General features: G+C 39.0%; 1 protein-coding gene across 1 annotated transcript in view; it reads right to left on the bottom strand.

Moving 5' to 3' along the window:
- Positions 1-14,598, bottom strand: part of COL28A1 (collagen type XXVIII alpha 1 chain) — a 158,323-nt gene extending 143,725 nt beyond the window's left edge. Inside the window, exons 1-5 of the mRNA XM_032305402.1 lie at positions 14,481-14,598; positions 11,167-11,327; positions 9,452-10,008; positions 2,973-2,993; positions 1,225-1,281 (exon numbers count right to left, since the gene is read on the bottom strand). Coding sequence (XP_032161293.1) covers positions 1,225-1,281; positions 2,973-2,993; positions 9,452-10,008; positions 11,167-11,290 — 759 coding nt within the window. The 5' untranslated portion in view covers positions 11,291-11,327; positions 14,481-14,598. The remainder of the gene's footprint in view (positions 1-1,224; positions 1,282-2,972; positions 2,994-9,451; positions 10,009-11,166; positions 11,328-14,480) is intronic.
- Positions 14,599-22,998: the final 8,400 nt, after the last annotated feature.

Here is a 22,998-nt window from a genome sequence, read left to right as displayed (position 1 = left end):
AGTGCTAAACTAATCTCAAACAATACTGAGTGACTGAAATTGTCAGATTAGCTCAGCAACTGTGAATTTTCTTACTGTTTATCCTAAAACACAATTGAATATCCCAAGTAAACCTTCCCACCCAGCAATTTCTTGGTGTAAGAAATATAAACTAAGACTTTCTAAGAAGGGAACGTTAAAACTTTAATTTAGCCAAAATCAGCTTCAACTGGCTGCCTCACTGTTCTGTAAAGTATCTAACTTAACATTTTAAGAAAAGGGAAAAAAACATCCCCACTTTCTAATGCCCTAATTGGTAGAATGGTTTGAAAAGTATAGTCTTTGGACCTGAATCTCAAGAGAAAATGTGGCATAGTCTAAGAAATTCACGGTACACAATCTCCTCTCTGTGCCCGAATACAAGCATTTGTTCAAAAACTGTATCCACAATTTTTGTGAAATATATCCACTGGGCTTTTGACCTATAGGGTTTGAAACCACATAAGTAAATGGAATACTGACTAAGCAGCATGGATGCCTTTCATGATATGTGTTAGAGAAATACACAGTATCTCCAGTCACGGCAATGTTGTTGCAAGTACCTTCCCAGTGCATACATGGCCCCTCCCAGATGTTAGACCAGAATATAAAGGAAGCACTTCTTTGGGGATTATTTTATCAAGAGTTGAGTCATCTTAATAAATCCTGCCTTTAACCTTTAGTTGCCAAGTTCCATTTCACAGAATTCACACTAATCCCCAAAGCTTTCTCACCAGCTTCCTCCCCAAGAGGCCACCTGGTGTTGTTCTTGGATACATGTGAAGACACACACACTTCCAGTGGGGAGGTCTGTGTCACTTGTTTCTAGGCGGGGTAGGCTAAGGCTTTCCCTAAAGCACCAAGGGTTTGTATGATCTCTTTTCCTATATTTTCGCTCCAGTGTTGAGAAATTCTGGCCCCAATTGTCACATCAGAAGGGATGCTGGAACAACCTTTGTGAGAACAATTTCATCATTTTAAACCAAATCTGCCCTCTGCTCAGTCAGCAAAATCCCAGGCTTATTCCTAAGGATAGAGGGTATCCCTTTTGGAATAAAAGAAAGAAACAGCATTTCCCTGTTTGCTGCTCTTTTGCACACGACTGGTTGAGCTGCGCAAACCAGCCCTGGCATTTCCAAGGCAAGTAGAACAATCGTGACTAGGGTTCCTGACTTGACCTTCCGTTCAAAGTGGAAATGTACTCACAGGAGGCCCTGGGTCGCCTGGATCCCCTTTTTCACATTCACAAATGTTGTGTTCGCACTGCATGAAGAATGAAATCCAATATTAACACACAACAAAATGCAGCATTTCAAATCTTATTCAGTATGTAACTAGATAGAACACTCCCTTGATGAAATTTTACCTTCAAATTACGGAGATTTTGTTCTCCCTTTTCAATTCTTCTAGGCTACCTCAGATCTAAGCTAGTCAACATTGCCATGGTTAGATAAAATAAACCTCCCATCGAAAATGTATGTGTGACATCTAGTTGCCAGTGAAAAGGGAAAATAACTATTTTCAGTGGATTTGGGGAACTTCTGCTTTTTCTCTTCTCTACGGCACATCAAAGCTCAATATACAAATATCAACTACTCCTTTAATCCTAAAGGAAAACCTTGGGACACACCACATCTTATCAATTCCAGGACATATATTTGTCCTTATTTTAACATGTCTAAAATCAAGAATGAGTGTTTTTTGAATCAGGCCTGATCATAATAAAGTTGTTATTTTCTGCCCATGTACTTCAAAACTCACAGAATGAAATGGAAGAAAACCCCAGAGACGCTCCTGGAGCACACTCAAGAAAAGCTGTAGCACCAGTGTTTTTGATGGCCCAGAAGCCGATATTGGGGACGGGGGTGGGGTGGGGGTGGGGGTAGGAAGGGCATCAGAGCCAAAAAGTGATTCAGAAGATTCAGACTCTGAATGCGAAGACGTTTTAGAAATGACCAATTTAGTTTGCCTCAGTTGTCCTGTATATGTATATACAGAAGTGATAGAAGGTTTAACAATCTATATCTAAATAAATCGAAAGGGACTCTTACCATAAGTATAAAATCAAGAATTGTCACTTACAAGAAGGTGCTATATCATAGTTTAATTGGCAGGGTCCTTTCCTGTCTCAATGGTACTTAAAGTAATATTGCATCTGACCATTCGAGGAAGCATGGTGCTCTGCAAGGTTTGATTGGCTCCTATTATTTTATGCAATTCTCCTTGTAAATTTCCTGATGTTTAACCAGCAGCTGATCCAACAACGTTTGCATGTTCCAAACTCTGTTTTAAGAAACACACGTACAGTATAGAAGTCCTTGGTAACCTGGTGGTCATCTATTGTGCTAAGCACCATCCAACAGATACTGGCCAGCTTCCTCTGCTACTTGGTTTGCTTGCCACCGTCAAGGAGAATGAGCTTAAAGTCACCAGGCAGCAGCGCGAGACTCTGAGCTATCTCTCTTGGCCAGGGATCCTGGCCAAACCCAGGCATACCTCCCGAAGTGGAGGGCCCCTATCAGGAGCTGGTGCCAGAGACATGCTTAAAACAAAGGAAGTCATATCAAAATAAGCAGAAACGACACCTTTTGCGGGGTGCCTGGCTGACTCAGTCAGGGGAGTGTGCAGCTCTTGATCTCGGAGTTGTGAGTTAGAACCCTGCCTGGGTTAAAGGTTACTTAAAAACAGAATCTTAAAAAACAAAACAACTAGGCTATTTGGTTATCAATGATTTCTAAAATTACTCTTTAAAATCATATTAAAATATTTTCTACTTTTTCCAGATTTTGAAACCTGTAGTAGACCTAGCAACATAAAAAATAGAGTGGTTCATTTTTAAAGGAATTAAACATTTCTATGTAGACGCACCTTAGTTTCTAATGCGAATTAAATGCTGATTTGATTATGCAGACTTTGAGAGTTAATTCATAGTAATCAAAGCATGTGGTGCTTACCTTCTCTTCAAATAAGATATCCTAGGAGAGAAAAAAAGAGTAAAACATTAACTCGATTCATAGTTCTGCTTCCAGCTTCTTATTAGTCTTAATTATTCCCTATGGGATATGCAATTTCCAAGAAGGATAGCAGTTCAGCTTTTTAACCTTGTAAAAGCAATAGAGCCTACCTGCCAAGCACCCAAGGAACACTCTGAGCCATATAATAAGAGACATGAAGGGCACTAACATTAAAAATTATTCTGTTTTCTAGGAATTTCATCCTGTTGCATCCTATGTTCTATCTTTCTGTCTATCAGCTCTCTAAACTCCATAATTTGGCTATAAACTTAATCAGCCATAATAAAAATGTCTTACATTTACATACAAAGACTTAGCCAGGATACAAAATTGTGTTTTCTCATCTTTTGCTTTTCCATCTCTATTCATGCATGCATTTGTTTTTCAGCATTAAAATATTAATTTCAGGGTGCCTGGATGGCTCAGTGGGTTAAAGCCTCTGCCTTCGGCTTAGGTCATGATCTCCGGGTCCTGGGATCGAGTCCCATATCAGGCTCTCTGCTCAGTGGGGAGCCTGTTTCCTCCTCTCTCTCTCTCTCCGCCTGCCTCTCTGTCTACTTGTGATCTCTCTCTGTCAAATAAATAAATAAAATCTTTTAAAAAAACATTAATTTCAGAGTGATCTTTTTGTGAAATATCAATAAGCTTTTGAAGTCAATCAGGTCCAACCTTTCATCTTGCTCTAGGGAAACGTGGGTCTTCGAGGCTGCGACTTGCCCAAGGTCATACACTGGGCTGAACCACCTAACCAAGATCAAGTGCTACATTATACTTACACAGAAATGAATTAAGCAGAATTTTTTTTTCAAAACTCCTTTAAATTAGAAACTCACAATCTGGTTTTTGTCTAATGTGCCAGCCTCCCTACCCTCTTTCAGCTTAGGGGGGCATTTTCTGACAAGTGTCCTGAGGGCCGTGTCTGAAGCCAAACATAGGAAAGGAATTAACCTAGGCTTACAGATAGAATTATTGCTTCCATAACGTAAAACCTGTGGATCAGATTGATGCCTTATGATGGAATCCGAAGGGTTCATTTGCATATGATAAAATAAAAGTGGGAGGAAAAAGCACTAGAATATTTGTTGCAAGATACTAAAAATGAAAGTTGTAATGAGGAAGTTAAAGAGAAGTCAGAATTGTACCTTAGGGAGGACCTCACATCCTTTTAGTTTTATTTTTACGTTACCTTTATTTCCATACAAACTAATAATAAAGAAAGAAGTTTCAACAAAATGCTTTAAGCGGTCCTTGTGATGCAATGGGAGGAAAAATTAGGCTGGGAATTAAGTGTCATCCAGGGTTTTCATCCTGTGTCCACTGTTAACTAGCTGTGTGGCCTTGGGCAAGTCCCATAATCCATGAAGGTCATTTTCCACATACATGAAAAACAAGAAAGTTTGGCTATGTGGTCTCAGGAGTTGTAAAACTCTGGCTACAGGGCCTGTCTACAAAATTCAGAGTCTTAACTCTGGCCCTCTTTTCTCCTATCCCTCCCAGCCATGCCCCACCCCAGTGATTTAAAAGTTCCAGCCAATGTAAATCCAGGCAGAATGCAGTTGAGATACTTGTATCTTTATGAACTAGCAGGTCATGGGAAGAAGTGGGAATTCAGAAATAATGACAGTTTTGGAATAAAATGGCATTTACCCTCTCCAGAATATTTGGCCGTGCCTAGAAACCTGAAGATGTGTTTGCTTTACTTCTAGGCTGCTCAAGACATGTCCTTGCTCCCACCTATTATTCTGACATTCCTTGCAGACAAGTCTTAGGGAAATTCTTGCAGATCCTGTATATTTCAGCAGTCATTATTTTTAATAGTGAAAATTTGGAAATAATTTTGGAATTTGGAAATAATATCCATCAATATTAGAATGGATCAGTAGGGGTGCCTGGGTGGCTCAGTGGGTTAAGCCGCTGCCTTCAGCTCTGGTCATGATCTCAGGGTCCTGGGATCGAGTCCCGTGTCGGGCTTTCTGCTCAGCGGGAGGCCTGTTCCCTCTCTCTCTCTCTGCTTGCCTATCTGCCTACTTGTGATTTCTCTCTGTCAAATAAATAAACAAAATCTTTAAAAAAAAAAAAAGATAGAATGGATCAATAAATGAAATATTATTCAGTGGTTCTGGTGAATGCATTGGATCTACATATTTCAACACAAAAAATTTTCCAAAGATACTAAGTGAAAAAGCTAGTTGCAGATGGATATAGAACATGATCCAAATTTTAAAAATATTTTAAACACATTTAGTTTCTCTAGGAGGGAGAGAGAGAAAAAGGAATTTGAAAAGAGTTCAAGAGACAATAAACAACTAATAATTTAAGTCAAATTGTATTATTTTTTTAAAAACTGATGAAATAAAAATCTAAAGTTTTGTTACCTTACAACCTTTTATAATAAGCAACACTTTTCTATTATCCAATATCAATTTTTAAACTCATGAATTTAGCTATTTTCCCTGATATATATATAATTCGATACATTTTTCAGCCTTTCCTTTGAAAATTTAATTTCTGCTTTGCCATATTAACTCTTTAAAAACATGCGTCATGGGGCTTAAAACCATAACAACATAACTAACTAATTTTGGAACTCATTTGATTTTGTGTTTGCTGGTATTTGTATTCCTATGGAAACAAAAACGGACCCAGGACTCACAATAGATAAGATTGTTTCAAACAAAAAACAAAGCTCTATCCCTAAGGGCACTTATAGTCTATAAGCTCCAGTGACAGAAAACAGCACACAACAAGCAGCGTGGGAAGGAGATCCCAGACTGGGTGGGGAGGTGGGTAACAAGACATTTTCTTGAAAGAGGTGGGTTTTCTGGATAATTTCCAAGAGCAGAATGCAAAGGACCAACTCATTGATGGAATGCAGTTCTATATATCAAAGGTCATGGGGGAAAAAATCGTAAAGGTCAGTGTGAGCAGGAAGACAAAGGAAGCAGTGAGGAGGGATGTTTAAAAAGAATGGACAAAAAGGGCCCGTGTGGACAGAGCCGGACACCTTGGGATGAAGTGAGTGCTTTCACTTAAGCAGAGAGGCAGGTTATGTGGAGGACAGCTGGGAGAACATGGTCAAAGCCATAGGGAAGGGCACGTTCAGTGAGGACCTAGGTGGATACCACAGTCTAAATGGAAAGGACAAATAGACAAGACCTCCCCAAAGCAAAAGAAGGTGCATGTTATCAATGGAGGAAGAGTTTTATGATGGCATATATGTAAAAGCAGAAGGCCAGAATGGAACTGCCAATTTTGTGAATGAGTATGAGGTCAATGCTATGAGAAAGGGACAGAGGAAACACAAGGAAGGTGTCAAAGTCATTGGTACAATAGCAAATGGGATGAGAATAAAGAACTTATCAGGTGGGGATGACTAACTCTTTGACAAAAAGATATTTGCAGCTTAGCGTAGTAGCCACATAGCTCCCATAAAATCTCCTCTAAAAGACCACCTAATATATATGGACATTGGGTTGAAACGGTTTCTTTGGTTTCAATAGTGTTACGTAAATCATAATAGTATTAAAACACTATTAAATACTAAATAGTATTAAAACACTAAAATACTATTAAAATAGTATTAAAACATTGTCTATATCCTCTTCAGTGTGGAGTCATCAAGTCTCTCTGAGGCTATTCAGAACTGAAGTGTTTTCATGGGGTTCTTACATGATCCTTTTTCCTAGAGATGCCAAGGAGTTGGGAATGATTTATTGGTTTGTCTTGGATCCTGCGAGATCTACTCATTGCAGGCACTCATGTCCATTAAAATTCAACTGAAGTCTACTCCACAACAACAAAAAATAAATTGCTGATGCAAAAAACAGCCCAGCTGAATTCCAAAAATCATTATGCCAGGAGTAAGAAGTGACAGAAACAGAGTACACACTGCATAAGCTTATTTGTATACAAACCTAGAGTGTGTACACTAATCTGAAGTGGCCAAAATCAGATTAAGAGCTAAGAGGCCAGGGAAGGATGTCTTGCAAAGAGGCATGAAGAAGTTTGGGGGTGAAGGACATGTTCCGTATCCTACCCGCGTTGGTGGGTTCATGAATGTATATGTCTATCAAAACTCAGAGAACTGTGTACCTTAAGTAGATGCAGTTTTGTACTTAAATTATACCTAATGAACTTATTGTTAAAAGTCAACTACATAATTATTTCAAAATGAAAAGTTTAGGAATTCACCTAAAGATGTACTAGAAATAGATGAGATGAGGAATTTTTCCAATGGCCTGATCAGGAATCAAGTTCTGCCTCCTACACAGAGACGATTTGAAACACTGAAACAGTATATTGTTCTCTGAAGGGCCTAATAAGCCCTTTGGATGTTGAAAGTGTTTAGAAAGCAGCCTCTCCTAAGAAGTGGCTTGTTCATAGAGCTTCCATCTGAACAAACAAGCTGAAATCACAGGATGCTAAGGAAGAGCAGGGTCGTGGGGACACTTGGTCATTCTCTGGTTTCCTCAGAAACGAACAAATAGTCCTGCTTCACGTGTACTGCCAAGATCCTGTGTTCTGGGTTGGGCAGGAGCTCTCTGTGAGGAGGATGTGTCGGGAAGCAGTAGGAACCTCCTCAGCCTACACCACTGGCCAAACAAGGAGCTGCCTGTCCTGTATCTTCCACAGTCAGCAACTGGCGACTCGTTATCTCAACTCCAAGGTTCTCTGCTACACATCTGGAATCCTCTGTTTTGGGTTCAGTGGTCAGGACTGCTTAAATTACGGCATAGGCAGCGGTAGCCAGGTAACCAGGCACCCCTGCACATTTCCCTTCTATGCAAAAGTGATGTTCGGGGGTGCCTGGGTGGCTCAGTCATTAAGCTTCTAACTTCAGCTTGGGTCATGATCCCAGAGTCCTGGGATCGAGCCCCGCATCAGGCTGCCTACTCGGTGTGAAGCCTGCTTCTCCCTCTCCCCCTCCCCCTGCTTGTGTTCCCTCTCTAGCTGTCTCTCTCCTGTCAAATAAATAAATAAAATCTTTAAAGAGAGAGAGAGAGAGAGATGCTCAGGATGAACCCTTATTCTATGTCCCCAGGGGGCCAAATTCGTCATCTCAAGCCTAGGCAGAGCTCTCCCTATCTACCCCCAATGCCAACAAAAAGATGCTAGAAACAATAGAACTTTGAAAGAGAGTTGTTGCTTAACTGTTTCAAGGCAGCTCTGACTGAGAAAACCTTAAAACACAGTAACTATTTTCCCCTTCCAATATAGCTTCACAGGGTTAAGCAGGAAGACCCCAGGACCTTTGCCTGTCCTTACATTTTCAACTCTAAAATGAGGATAATATTACCTACATCATAAGATTGTTGTAAACATTGAATAAAATAAAATCTGTCAAGTGCTTAGAAAAATGTCTAATACACAGAGCACTCAAGGTGTGGTAACTATTACTTAGATTTTTTAAAAAGTCAATGTCTTATGCTGAAAACAACAGCTTTAATAATAACTTATTAGTTATTATCTTATAGTTTATATTGACTTGTAAGTTAAAAGAATAATGTTAGGAAAAGGATTGTGGGAAAGGGCCAAAAAATCTCTAAAACAAGGCTGAGGGTTTTTTGCAGCCTATAGAAAACAGCCACATGAGATGTTCAGTCCATAAAGGACAAATTTGCCCTGCTCTCTTCTAAAGAAAAAAAAAATCAATATTTTTAAGAAAAATCAATTTTTAACACTTAACAAATTAACCACTTTTTCTCCAGGAGTTTTCTTGAGAAACACTGTGAAGAGAGATTTTATTTTGATGGCTTTGCCTTGTGTTTTCCCAAGCAGAAAGGAAAGAATCTCACACACAGCTGATCAACAAAGAAAAGCATTGACATGACTAATCAGACCAATCAAATGGTACTCATTGATCTGCATGGAGAAACCACTGAGTGACTGCAGGTGATTTTAATGGGTGGGCCTGTTAATACCTAAGAACAAGGACATAATAAAAAAAAATTGGAAGTCTATGAACTTTGCTTGAGTAGAATAATACAGCAGTATAAGAAATCAAGTCAAAATATATCTGCAGATGTTAAATGGGAAAAAAACCAACTTAGTACAAATATAGCAAACCACAAGTTGACCACAAATTGAATATAAGTCAGCAGTGTTCATGATCCCAGGATGTATAAACAGGAGCCTAAAGTGTACAACTGGAAAGTAATTCTTCCAAAATCCTCAGCATTGGCTAGCGATGAAGTTAGGAATGCAATTCCAGAGCATGAGCTTTGTAATCTCCAGTTTATCTGGTTTAAACTATCAAGGAAGTAAAGAGAGAATTCGGGAAGATTCTCCTACCTATTTCCCAGGTGGATTCTTTTTCCTTCATCCTTCTGACCCAGTATCTATCCTTACAGAATTTGTAATTAAGGTATCAATATTATGATCGGGAATATATACATATAACCAATTCATTTGGTACCTACCAGGCGATCTCGAATTTTATCTACAAGGGTTGGATCACTTAACAGTGGAATGGGTTCACGGGATGAATCCCCAGATATCAAACGAAGTTTGGCTTCATTGACTACAGTCGAAAGTCCAATGGTGATAAACAATATTCCTGCAGTTCTGGCGTCTTCAGAAAGACTCTGAACATCTGGATTCTTTGGATGGTCAATGCCATCAGTCATCAGCAGAGCCACCTTCACACCATCTTTACGCCCTTCTCTCTTAAGTAGCCCAGTGGCATTGGAGATGGCATAGTAAGAGAAGGTGCCTTGCCCAATGAAATTCATAGACTTGACCCTCTGTTTAAACGTCTGCAGATCCTTCCAAGAAGAAAAAGGTGGATCAATTTGGACAGAGCTGCTAAACTGAAGCGCTGCCAGTTTGATGTCATATTTCAAGGCGCCAACTGGGGTCAACTGGAAAACCTCGTCACTCAAGCTAGCCACAAAATCTTTCTGTTTATCGAAGAGAATAATTTTAGAACTTTCGGAGCTGTCTACAATGAAGACAACATCTATGAAGCAAGTAGAGTCTGAAATAGAACAAAGAAGTTAGGCAAAATATTTGTTCCTCCTCATGAAATGACTTAGCATCAGGAAAGCCCTGGTGTAGTGTGATGTGTATGTGTTTGCTGTTTTTTTTTTTGTTTTGGGGGGTTTGGGGGCTTGGGGGTTTTTGTTTTTGTTTTGTTTTGTTTTGTTTTGACAGGAGAGGGGAGTGAAAAAGAGGCATCTTGCAGGTAAGGTTTAAGTTGTAAAGTACTAAATCTCTTTCCAGATCTATAAATTCTTTGACTCTTGTAAAATCATGCAAGTCACAAGCAAATAAGTAAGCAAAATTCTGTTTTGAATATTTTCCAACTGTTTAAAAATTCAACAAATATATACTTTAAAAATTTTATTTATTTACTTAAAGAGAGATGTGAGGGGAAGGGGCAGAGGCAGAAGGAGAGAGAATGTCAAGCAAATTCCACACTGAACCTGAAGCCAGACATGGGGCTTGATCTTATGACATGGGGCTCAGTCTCACGACCCTGAGATCATGACCTGAACCAAAATCAAGGGTCAGACGCTTTACCAATTGAGCCACCCAGGCACCCCCAAAATTCAACAAATATTGGGCAAAAGTTTTTAGAAGTAAATAATGCTTTGCCTGATTCTCAGGTTGTGTGTCACATTGGGTGAGATCCTATCTTGTTTTGGGTGGGTGGTTTTTTTGTTTGTTTGTAGCTTCTTTTAAAATCAAGGGAGAAAATGACTACACACATCACATTGTAGCAATGAGGGGGAAAGAAACATAAAAGCAAAGAACTTAAGTTTGAATTCTAGCTTTTACTAGTTAATTTGCCATGGCCTTGGATGCACCACTTAACGTCTCTTGGCCTCAATTTCTTGTATCTATGACAGTGGCAGTCTCTGTCACTCCCATTTTACAAAGCTACCGTGAGGCTCAAATGAGATAATAAATGTACGAGGGCTCTGAAACACCTGATGTTTCTGTAAGTACACTCTAGAAGTATAGAGGGTATATTATTATCATAATGTAAGTATATTAAAATAGGATGATACATACATGTTTATATATATGGTTTGTTATTTACATCAACTGCTATTTGGAAAAATTAATATTAGTGTTTTAACAGGCTAAAACTAATCATTAAAAACAAAACCAAAATATATATTTTTTTTACCCTGGAGATCATTTTTCCTTGCAAGTGAGTTGGACTTTGATCCTTTCTTTCTTTGTCCATACATTGTTTGACTCATGAAAGCTGGCAAAAGCAGGAGAGAGAAGACAAAATTTCTGTTCCACATTATGGTAGATGGTGGAAAGTCATCTGTCTTGTAACACCTTGAATAGAAAAATCAGTTGTAAATACTTCCGTAAAATACAGTGTTTGCTATTTCTAATTTTAAGCCAGCAGAATTGAAAACTGGCTTGTGACAGGAGCAAAGGATTTCCATTCATATTTACAGAAAAACATCTATATCAAGATTTTAAAATTCAAATTCAAGTAAATCATGGCACCACACCAAACATTTATTGGTGAATGTTTCTATATAGTCAAAGAATTACATCCAAGTAATCTGAGTTTCCCGTTTTATTATGGGGAGCAGAGAGTAGTGAAAACCATTTAAAAACACTTCAGTCCTACTCTATATGATGACAATGGCTCAAATACAGGGTCTGTTTCGACATTGTCACATTCTTCAAGGTGATATCAGATTGCTACTTGGTTGTTTCATTATAACTAATTCCTGATAATCTCAATAGTTTTACAAGATAGTAGAGAACCACCATCATTTCAGTCTTAATAATACATGCACAACTTCAGTTAGCTCAAAAGCCAAGTCAAAAATGAAATCGCCCTTCCAATTCCCATAGAACACCACTTCTTTTTTGTACTCTTACTTGGAAACTTCATCTACAACCGAGATCCAAGCTGCACTACGGCTGCATGCATATCCAGTGAATCAAGAGAGTATGAGAGCAAAAATAATAGAGTTGCTCAGCAACACTGTTCTTCTAGTGAAAAACTGATGGACAGAAACAAGACTTAAAATCAGGAAACACTTCCTCTGACCATTCCTGTGGAACTATTTTTCTGGGTAGATTAACAATGAAAAATCTAATCCTGTCTTAAAATCTACAGCCATCTTCATGTCTCAATATGCCCAGCTGTACATTAAATGACTTTTAAACCCACGGGCCTCCCTGGCAAGAGAAGAATCATGTGGGGCTAGCCCAGTATACTTGAGAAGGAACAAGAAAGCTTTTTCTGAACCAATGTTCTGCATGGTTTGGAAATGCTTTCTTTCTTAAACCATACTGACTTCAAAAGTTCTGGAAAAGGAAATCACATTTTCCTTCACTTTGACTTCAGGGAACGGGAACTGGGAAATCATGAGCACGATTTTTCCAGGCTCAAGTAGGGGGTAGAAATATACGCACAGGCAGTGAGAAAGGGAATGGATGACTGGCTCCTTTCATACATGCCAGATGGAGAAAACCAAAAAGGAATCAAAGCTGCTGGGTTGAGGATGAACCAAAGGATGGCTCCACGCCATCATCTGCTCCTCAGCTGACATCGTCTAGCAGGAAATGTATGAAGCTGACTCTGTATCAGTAGGGCCAAGCACCTCTGGGCAAGGCAAAGGCATCAAGGGCAATTGACCAATGTCAACTGTTCTTCAGACCAGGTGTGCTAAGACATGACGACACCTGGGCATTACAAAAGAATAAGGTGTTTGCTGAGGAAATAAAACGCATCAAGGACATCCCTCCCCAAAGTAATTCCTTGTTAACCGAAGAGAAGAATACAGAGAGACGTACACATTTAACTCTGAAGACTAGCGTAACAATAAGACTATGTAGCAAAACACAGCTGCTATGTAGCATTCTCGGGGTTGGGGTGCGAGGGGAGGCAGGGGGAACACCACCGTGTCCCTGGTATTACATATAACCTGTCTCTTCTGTTGAGCCCATACTGCAAAAAGTGTCTCGGCTGTTCTGGAAATAAGAGGCTGAGAATTTAATTTCACTGAAAATAAGAGAGATTTTACAAGCTCCATGATCAACTCTTCAAAAATCTAAAGACGGTGATTCCCCTGCAGGATCCTGAGCAGGAAACCACATTCCCCTCATTTGTAGGCCACATTTTGGGCTTTAGAAATGTTGTCTTTAAATGAACACTTGTTGGGGCGCCTGGGTGGCTCAGTAGGTTAAAGTCTTTGCCTTCGGCTCAGGTCATGATCCCAGGGTCCTGGGATGGGGCCCCGCATCGGGCTCTCTGCTCAGCGGGGATCCTGCTTCCTCCTCTCTCTCTCTGTCTGCCTCTCTGCCTACTTGTGATCTCTGTCAGTCAAATAAATAAACAAAATATTTAAAAACACACACAAAAAAACAGAACAAAACAAAAAAACTTTATCAAAAATTTTAAAAATAAATAAATAAACACTTGTCTTTCCTAAAACTAAGCACCAGAGCCTACAGGTTTTTTCGAGGGGGGATATAATCATGAATGCTTTACCTGAAGCTTTGTATATCCACTATTCACTATCACACTTACTCCTTACCACTCATCAGTATGTCTCATATTTCATTACTGTTTGCGCTGGTATTTTTTACCCAGCACCCCCAAAGCAGTCTTCTCTTTACTGACATTAACCAGACCACACACTTCTACGTTTGGTTTTTTTAGTGCCACTACCTTCCTAAAATCTCTCTCTTTTTTTTTTTTATTAGTTTGGCATCTTAAGAGTACACCCATTTCTAACCATTTTTGCCATGTTTTTATTCTGCATCATTTTTAAAAATAATTTTTGCATTTCTCTCATTTAGATACCATATACAAGTAAAATAGGTTTTGGGGGGAAATGCCATTAACTAAATAAAAGAAACATAAATCTGTATGTTCATTATAATTTGTATTTTATAAATGCAGAAACAATGATTATCTTTAACCAAATGCCATACATTTGCCTTTTTTGCCTGAAATTTATTTTGGGTAAATATCAGAATCAATAAATCCAAGAGACTGTATATTTTGTGATATTTCAAAAATGAATACTTTCAGCACAGTCTGCCAATTGTATCCAGAGTGTTTGCAGCTCCTTTTTTGCACAGAATGATAAAATACCAAAAGAAGACTTTATTCAAATGGTCAAAGCAGCCAAATTATAAAATATTCTGCAATTAATACTGAGTTATAAAAATATGTTCCCTGTTAAGAAAAAGAGGTCCCAAAAGGTATTAACATCATTGCAATGCTAGGTAGTAGACTGAAAATTAAAAATCAATTTTAAACTTTGAAATAAATTTTAAATGTTGGCATTTTAACAATTATTTTTATTTTTCTAATAATTAATTTAGAGCCATGGCAGAGGATAGAAAATTTGGATAAGCTTTCTTCACATAAAAAATAGGCAAACCCCTTAGTCTTCCACAGTGCCTAGATGGTCCCATCTGATTTCAAGTGATTAAAATAAAACAGTTATGTCTTACCTTATAAAGTTTGTCAAACAGGAATTAAAGACTGATTAAGCAAATGCCAACAGCAAGGACCATGGTTGGGATGGAGTTGGCTATTTGATATTGTTCTGTTCTGTGGGAATAAAAAATGGTTTTGGTCTTGGAAGTTTTGCAATCTTTTATTCGTGTTTATTAGCTTAAGTTAAAGCAAGAGTGGTCAGGCATTTAGCCAGGGTGCAAGATCTGGGTGGGATCAGGAAGTCATTTAAAGGAACAGTGTCCTCTCAGAGCAAGTCTGTGTTCTCCAGACTGTTATAAAAATCACTTGAGCAGATTTTCTACATTTTAGGCACTTAGGGACAGCCTGCTGTTTCTCATACCATGTCCTCCTTCTGTTTCTCCTTTCTCTGCCTGGGGTGTGCTCTGTGTGTTATTGGTTCTGAACAGTTTTGTCAGGCAGCATAAGTGACAACACACTCAGACCCAAAACTGGCTTTTCAGGAGAGGCAATGGATCAATAATTCTTGAAGCTGAATGAAGAGTAGAGAGAAGTTTATTACAGTAGCTTTTCTACATCTGGGATTTTTGAAGATTTTTATAATAAAATGTCAATATAATCTTCAGTGGAAAAGTGATCTGAATTTAGTCCTGGTTCTGTCTCTCCTATGGGGACCTCAGCTTCCCATTTATGAAATGAGGGAGTAAATTTAATTAGCGATCGAGATCCATCCAAACTGTAACACAAGAGCTAGGTTTACAGTGGTCAATATTCTGAGCACTCTGTCCCAGAAAAGGTAGTTACTCAAGTGGGTCCATTCTCTTTTTTCCTGGTTTTTACCTTGCAGTTATGACCCATTTTGAGTGCAAAACCTACTGCCAAGAAGCCACTCGACTCCTAGACAATGATCAGTCAGGCTTCTCAACAAACTGCCACAGAGATAGAGAGTATCACGATGAGCAGAGATGGCAATATAAATGTTCACGTCCCAATAATTTAAAATCAGCCAGCTTTCTTAGGAAGGCATTTTGATATTTATAAATCTGCTTACTGTAACAATAATAGCTTCCCTTTCACGAACACTTTACCAGGTGCAGGGCCCTGTGCTACACGCTTCATACACCTTACGGCACTTACCCCTGCCATGGAGCCACCACTGAGGGACAGGACATGTGGAGATTTTACACGTTTACATGTTTTTACACGTTTATATGGTTTTACATATTTACATGATTTTTACACATTTTTACATGTTTACATGTTTTTTACACATTTGAGGATGAGGATGTTGGGGCAGAGGTTGTCTTACCAGTGCTAGAGAATGCCTGAATGATATCTCAACTCAGATGTAGCTGACCCCAGAGCCTCACTTATACCAACTACTGCATCATTAAGTTACACATCCGTGTGAATGTTCGTGTTTTCATTGTCTCTGCACCACAAAGCAGTTTTTGAAGAACTGAAGTTTTGTGAGGCTTTGGTAAAAGAAAGAAGAAACAGGGGGCACCGTGAAGAAGGACAAATGAAATTTCCCAAGATGCAACCACAAATATACCTTAAATCGTCTGTAGATGTCAGCCATGCTTGTCACTTTTATGAGCTGAGACTCAGGGGACAAGGAAGTGGCATTTTTTTTCAGAAGGTAGTCTCCCTTTTTTCTGGGGTAGAGAATAATATACCTATAAGCAGCAAACAGATGATAACTCCTGAAGCCCCCCTGCTTCAGAACTGTTCTGACTGAAGTCAGGGACAGGTTGGAGTCCTGCCTCCTCATCCCTGTCCTTCAATCCCCCAAAGTCAAGTAGAGTAACCCGGACACAGGGTTTGCTGCCTTTCATTCCCAGACGTGGCCATCAGCACTAAGTTGATTGGGTAGATGACTCCGAAGAAAATCCTGTGTCCTCTCCATTTATATAAGGCAATTTGCTTTGCCCCCAGAGAAACAGGTTGCCATGGGTGAAGACTGCAGTCTTAATCCTAACGGATGGTCTTGAATTAGTGTGCAGCTGGACATACACAGTCCGAATTAGAGTGCATGGAGAACAGTGATGGCTAGAAAAGTCAACTTGGAGCCCATGCCCTCTGACAGTTGTTCTGTAGCAAAGTCTTGTTTTTTTGCTTAGAGTTTTCACTATGTCTTTATTATTGTTTATAGGGGCCCTACTTCCTTTATACACCCACTCGACAATATCTACCTTAATATCTCTAATGTTTTTATTACTTGCAGTGCACAGTGCTGGCACAGTCTTTATAGAAGAAAGAAGCACGCTATTTTTCTATTATTACTGTAATGGCCTAGAGTGATCTCTCAATAAATATTTATGAAATGAGTGATTATTCAAAGTAATTTTTTTTTAATATTTAATTTATTTTTTATTTTTTTTTTTATTTCCAGCATAACAGTATTCATTATTTTTGCACCACACCCCGTGCTCCATGCAATCCGTGCCCTCTATAATACCCACCACCTGGTACCCCAACCTCCCACCCCCCGTCCCTTCAAAACCCTCAGATTGTTTTTCAGAGTCCATAGTCTCTCATGGTTCACCTCCCCTTCCAATTTCCCCCAACTCCCTTCTCCACTCTAAGTCCCCATGTCCTCCATGCTATTTGTTATGCTCCACAAATAAGTGAAACCATATGATAATTGACTCTCTCTGCTTGACTTATTTCACTCAGCATAATCTCTTCCAGTCCCGTCCATGTTGCTACAAAAGTTGGTTATTCATCCTTTCTGATGGAGGCATAATACTCTATCCCCAGGGGTACAGGTCTGTGAATCACCAGGTTTACACACTTCATAGCACTCACCAAAGCACATACCCTCCCCAATGTCCATAATCCCACCCCCTTCTCCCAAACCCCCTCCCCCCAGCAACCCTCAGTTTGTTTTGTGAGATTAAAAGTCACTTATGGTTTGTCTCCCTCCCAATCCCATCTTGTTTCATTTATTCTTCTCCTACCCACTTAAGCCCCCATGTTGCATCACCACTTCCTCATATCAAGGAGATCATATGATAGTTGTCTTTCTCTGCTTGACTTATTTCGCTAAGCATGATACGCTCTAGTTCCATCCATGTTGTCACAAATGGCAAGATTTCATTTCTTTTGATGGCTGCATAGTATTCCATTGTGTATATATACCACATCTTCTTGATCCATTCATCTGTTGATGGACATCTAGGTTCTTTCCATAGTTTGGCTATTGTGGACATTGCTGCTATAAACATTCGGGTGCACGTGCCCCTTTGGATCACTACGTTTGTATCCTTAGGGTAAATACCCAATAGTGCAATTGCTGGGTCATAGGGCAGTTCTATTTTCAACATTTTGAGGAACCTCCATGCTGTTTTCCAGAGTGGCTGCACCAGCTTGCATTCCCACCAACAGTGTAGGAGGGTTCCCCTTTCTCCGCATCCTCGCCAGCATCTGTCATTTCCTGACTTGTTTATTTTAGCCATTCTGACTGGTGTGAGGTGATATCTCATTGTGGTTTTGATTTGTATTTCCCTGATGCCGAGTGATATGGAGCACTTTTTCATGTGTCTGTTGGCCATCTGGATGTCTTCTTTGCAGAAATGTCTGTTCATGTCCTCTGCCCATTTCTTGATTGGATTATTTGTTCTTTGGGTGTTGAGTTTGCTAAGTTCTTTATAGATTCTGGACACTAGTCCTTTATCTGATATGTCATTTGCAAATATCTTCTCCCATTCTGTCAGTTGTCTTTTGATTTTGTTAACTGTTTCCTTTGCTGTGCAAAAGCTTTTGATCTTGATGAAATCCCAATAGTTCATTTTTGCCCTTGCTTCCCTTGCCTTTTGCGTTGTTCCTAGGAAGATGTTGCTGCGGTTGAGGTCAAAGAGGTTGCTGCCTGTGTTCTCCTCAAGGATTTTGATGGATTCCTTTCGCACATTGAGGTCCTTCATCCATTTTGAGTCTATTTTTGTGTGTGGTATAAGGAAATGGTCCAATTTCATTTTTCTGCATGTGGCTGTCCAATTTTCCCAGCACCATTTATTGAAGAGGCTGTCTTTTTGCCATTGGACATTCTTTCCTGCTTTGTCGAAGATTAGTTGACCATAGAGTTGAGGGTCTATTTCTGGGCTCTCTATTCTGTTCCATTGATCTATGTGTCTGTTTTTGTGCCAGTACCATGCTGTCTTGATGACGACAGCTTTGTAATAGAGCTTGAAGTCCGGAATTGTGATGCCACCAACGTTGGCTTTCTTTTTCAATATCCCTTTGGCTATTCGAGGTCTTTTCTGGTTCCATATAAATTTTAGCATTATTTGTTCCATTTCTTTGAAAAAGATGGTACTTTGATAGGAATTGCATTAAATGTGTAGATTGCTTTAGGTAGCATAGACATTTTCACAATATTTATTCTTCCAATCCAGGAGCATGGAACATTTTTCCATTTCGTTGTGTCTTCCTCAATTTCTTTCATGAGTACTTTATAGTTTTCTGAGTATAGATTCTGTGTCTCTTTGGTTAGGTTTATTCCTAGGTATCTTATGGTTTTGGGTGCAATTGTAAATGGGATTGACTCCTTAATTCCTCTTTCTTCTGTCTTGCTGTTGGTGTAGAGAAATGCAACTGATTTCTGTGCATTGATTTTATATCCTGACACTTTACTGAATTCCTGTATAAGTTCTAGCAGTTTTGGAGTGGAGTCTTTTGGGTTTTCCACATATAGTATCATATCATCTGCGAAGAGTGATAATTTGACTTCTTCTTTGCCGATTTGGATGCCTTTAATTTCCTTTTGTTGTCTGATTGCTGAGGCTAGGACCTCTAGTACTATGTTGAATAGCAGTGGTGATAATGGACATCCCTGCCGTGTTCCTGACCTTAGCGGAAAAGCTTTCAGTTTTTCTCCATTGATAATGATATTTGCGGTGGGTTTTTCATAGATGGCTTTGATGATATTGAGGTATGTGCCCTCTATCCCTACACTTTGAAGAGTTTTGATCAGGAAGGGATGCTGTACTTTGTCAAATGCTTTTTCAGCATCTATTGAGAGTATCATATGGTTCTTGTTCTTTCTTTTATTGATGTGTTGTATCACATTGACTGATTTGCGGATGTTGAACCAACCTTGCAGCCCTGGAATAAATCCCACTTGGTCGTGGTGAATAATCTTTTTAATGTACTGTTGAATCCTATTGGCTAGTATTTTGTTGAGTATTTTCGCATCTGTGTTCATCAAGGATATCGGTCTATAGCTCTCTTTTTTGGTGGGATCCTTGTCTGGTTTTGGGATCAAGGTGATGCTGGCCTCATAAAATGAGTTTGGAAGTTTTCCTTCCATTTCTATTTTTTGGAACAGTTTCAGGAGAATAGGAATTAGTTCTTCTTTAAATGTTTGGTAGAATTCCCCCGGGAAGCCGTCTGGCCCTGGGCTTTTGTTTGTTTGGAGATTTTTAATGACTGTTTCAATCTCCTTACTGGTTATGGGTCTGTTCAGGCTTTCTATTTCTTCCTGGTTCAGTTGTGGTAGTTTATATGTTTCTAGGAATGCATCCATTTCTTCCAGATTGTCAAATTTATTGGCGTAGAGTTGCTCATAGTATGTTCTTATAATAGTTTGTATTTCTTTGGTGTTAGTTGTGATCTCTCCTCTTTCATTCATGATTTTATTTATTTGGGTCCTTTCTCTTTTCTTTTTGATAAGTCGGGCCAGGGGTTTATCAATTTTATTAATTCTTTCAAAGAACCAGCTGCTAGTTTCGTTGATTTGTTCTATTGTTTTTTTGGTTTCTATTTCATTGATTTCTGCTCTGATCTTTATGATTTCTCTTCTCCTGCTGGGCTTAGGGTTTCTTTCTTGTTCTTTCTCTAGCTCCTTTAAGTGTAGGGTTAGGTTGTGTACCTGAGACCTTTCTTGTTTCTTGAGAAAGGCTTGTACCGCTATATATTTTCCTCTCAGGACTGCCTTTGTTGTGTCCCACAGATTTTGAACCGTTGTATTTTCATTATCATTTGTTTCCATGATTTTTTTCAATTCTTCTTTAATTTCCCGGTTGACCCATTCATTCTTTAGAAGGATGCTGTTTAGTCTCCATGTATTTGGGTTCTTTCCAAACTTCCTTTTGTGGTTGAGTTGTAGCTTTAGAGCATTGTGGTCTGAAAATATGCAGGGAATGATCCCAATCTTTTGATACCGGTTGAGTCCTGATTTAGGACCGAGGATGTGATCTATTCTGGAGAATGTTCCATGTGCACTAGAGAAGAATGTGTATTCTGTTGCTTTGGGATGAAATATTCTGAATATATCTGTGATGTCCATCTGGTCCAGTGTGTCGTTTAAGGCCTTTATTTCCTTGCTGATCTTTTGCTTGGATGATCTGTCCATTTCAGTGAGGGGAGTGTTAAAGTCCCCTACTATTATTGTATTATTGTTGATGTGTTTCTTTGATTTTGTTATTAATTGGTTTATATAGTTGGCTGCTCCCACGTTGGGGGCATAGATATTTAAAATTGTTCAATCTTCTTGTTGGACAGACCCTTTGAGTATGATATAGTGTCCATCCTCATCTCTTATTATAGTCTTTGGCTTAAAATCTAATTGATCTGATATAAGGATTGCCACTCCTGCTTTCTTCTGATGTCCATTAGCATGGTAAATTCTTTTCCACCCCCTCACTTTAAATCTGGAGGTGTCTTCGGGCTTAAAATGAGTTTCTTGGAGGCAACATATAGATGGGTTTTGTTTTTTTATCCATTCTGATACCCTGTGTCTTTTGACAGGGGCATTTAGCCCATTAACATTCAGGGTAACTATGGAGAGATATGAATTTAGTGCCATTGTATTGCCTGTAAGGTGACTGTTACTGTATATGGTCTCTGTTCCTTTCTGATCTACCACTTGTAGGCTCTCTCTTTGCTTAGAGGACCCCTTTCAATATTTCCTGTAGAGCTGGTTTGGTATTTGCAAATTCTTTCAGTTTTTGTTTGTCCTGGAAGCTTTTAATCTCTCCTTCTATTTTCAATGATAGCCTAGCTGGATAGAGTATTCTTGGCTGCATGTTTTTCTCGTTTAGTGCTCTGAAAATATCATGCCAGCTCTTTCTGGCCTGCCAGGTCTCTGTGGATAAGTCAGCTGCCAATCTAATATTTTTACCATTGTATGTTACAGACTTCTTTTCCCGGGCTGCTTTCAGGATTTTCTCTTTGTCACTGAGACTTGTAAATTTTACTATTAGGTGACGGGGTGTGGGCCTATTCCTATTGATTTTGAGGGGCGTTCTCTGAACCTCCTGAATTTTGATGCTCGTTCCCTTTGCCATATTGGGGAAATTCTCCCCAATAATTCTCTCCAGTATACCTTCTGCTCCCCTCTCTCTTTCTTCTTCTTCTGGAATCCCAATTATTCTAATGTTGTTTCGTCTTATGGTGTCACTTATCTCTCGAATTCTCCCCTCGTGGTCCAGTAGCTGTTTGTCCCTCTTTTGCTCAGCTTCTTTATTCTCTGTCATTTGGTCTTCTATATCACTAATTCTTTCTTCTGCCTCATTTATCCTAGCAGTGAGAGCCTCCATTTTTGATTGCACTTCATTAATAGCTTTTTTTATTTCAACTTGGTTAGATTTTAGTTCTTTTATTTCTCCAGAAAGGGCTTTTATATCTCTCGAGAGGGTTTCTCTAATATCTTCCATGCCTTTTTCGAGCCCGGCTAGAACCTTGAGAATTGTCATTCTGAACTCTAGATCTGACATATTACCAATGTCTGTATTGATTAGGTCCCTAGCCTTCGGTACTGCCTCTTGTTCTTTTTTTTGTGTTGAATTTTTCCGTCTTGTCATTTTGTCCAGATAAGAGTATATGAAGGGGCAAGTAAAATACTAAAAGGGTGGCAACAACCCCAGGAAAAAATGCTTTAACCAAATTAGAAGAGATCCAAAATCGTGAGGGGGGAGAAAGGGGATAAAAAGAGGTTCAAAAAGGAAGAAAGGAAAAAAAAAAAAAAAAGAAAAAAGAAAAAAGAAAAGAAAAGAATTAAAAAAAAAAAAAGGAAAACACCTTTCAGAAAGTGGTTGTTTTTCTGTTTTCAGAATTGCTGTTCTTCTTCTCTTCGATCTGCCGATGGATTTGCAGGTGTTTGCAATCTTTAGATAAGCTATCTAGCTGATCTCCGGCTAGCTGAAGCAGTCTCAGCCTGCTACTTCTCCGCCATCTTGACTTCCGTTCTCAAAGTAATTTTTTAGTATTCATCAATCACTTGAGAACCGTGATACATTAGGTTGCTCTCTTCCAAAGCACTGCTAGACAAGAAATTTGTTTTTCGACTTTTGCAAAAATTTTACTCTACCATGGTAGAGTCTATGTTGGCTTTATTTGTTTTGGTACCAGTGCCAAGATCTTCATTTCAATAGTGAAGGTATTTGGGGGTCTAGAGACATTTAAAAGTAATCTAGGTCTGGGATGATTTGTATATACCACAAGGTTTTATCTGCATGAGGTTATAGAAATATTAAATACTAGTATAGAAATACTAAATAATTTCTATACTATAGAAATAATACTATAAAATACTAGTATTTAATACTAAAA

This window comes from Mustela erminea, chromosome 11, assembly GCF_009829155.1.
Source record: "Mustela erminea isolate mMusErm1 chromosome 11, mMusErm1.Pri, whole genome shotgun sequence".
Taxonomy (NCBI): Eukaryota; Metazoa; Chordata; class Mammalia; order Carnivora; family Mustelidae; genus Mustela; species Mustela erminea.
Note: the sequence above shows the minus strand (reverse complement) of the source record. Positions and strands in the feature narration are given on the sequence as shown.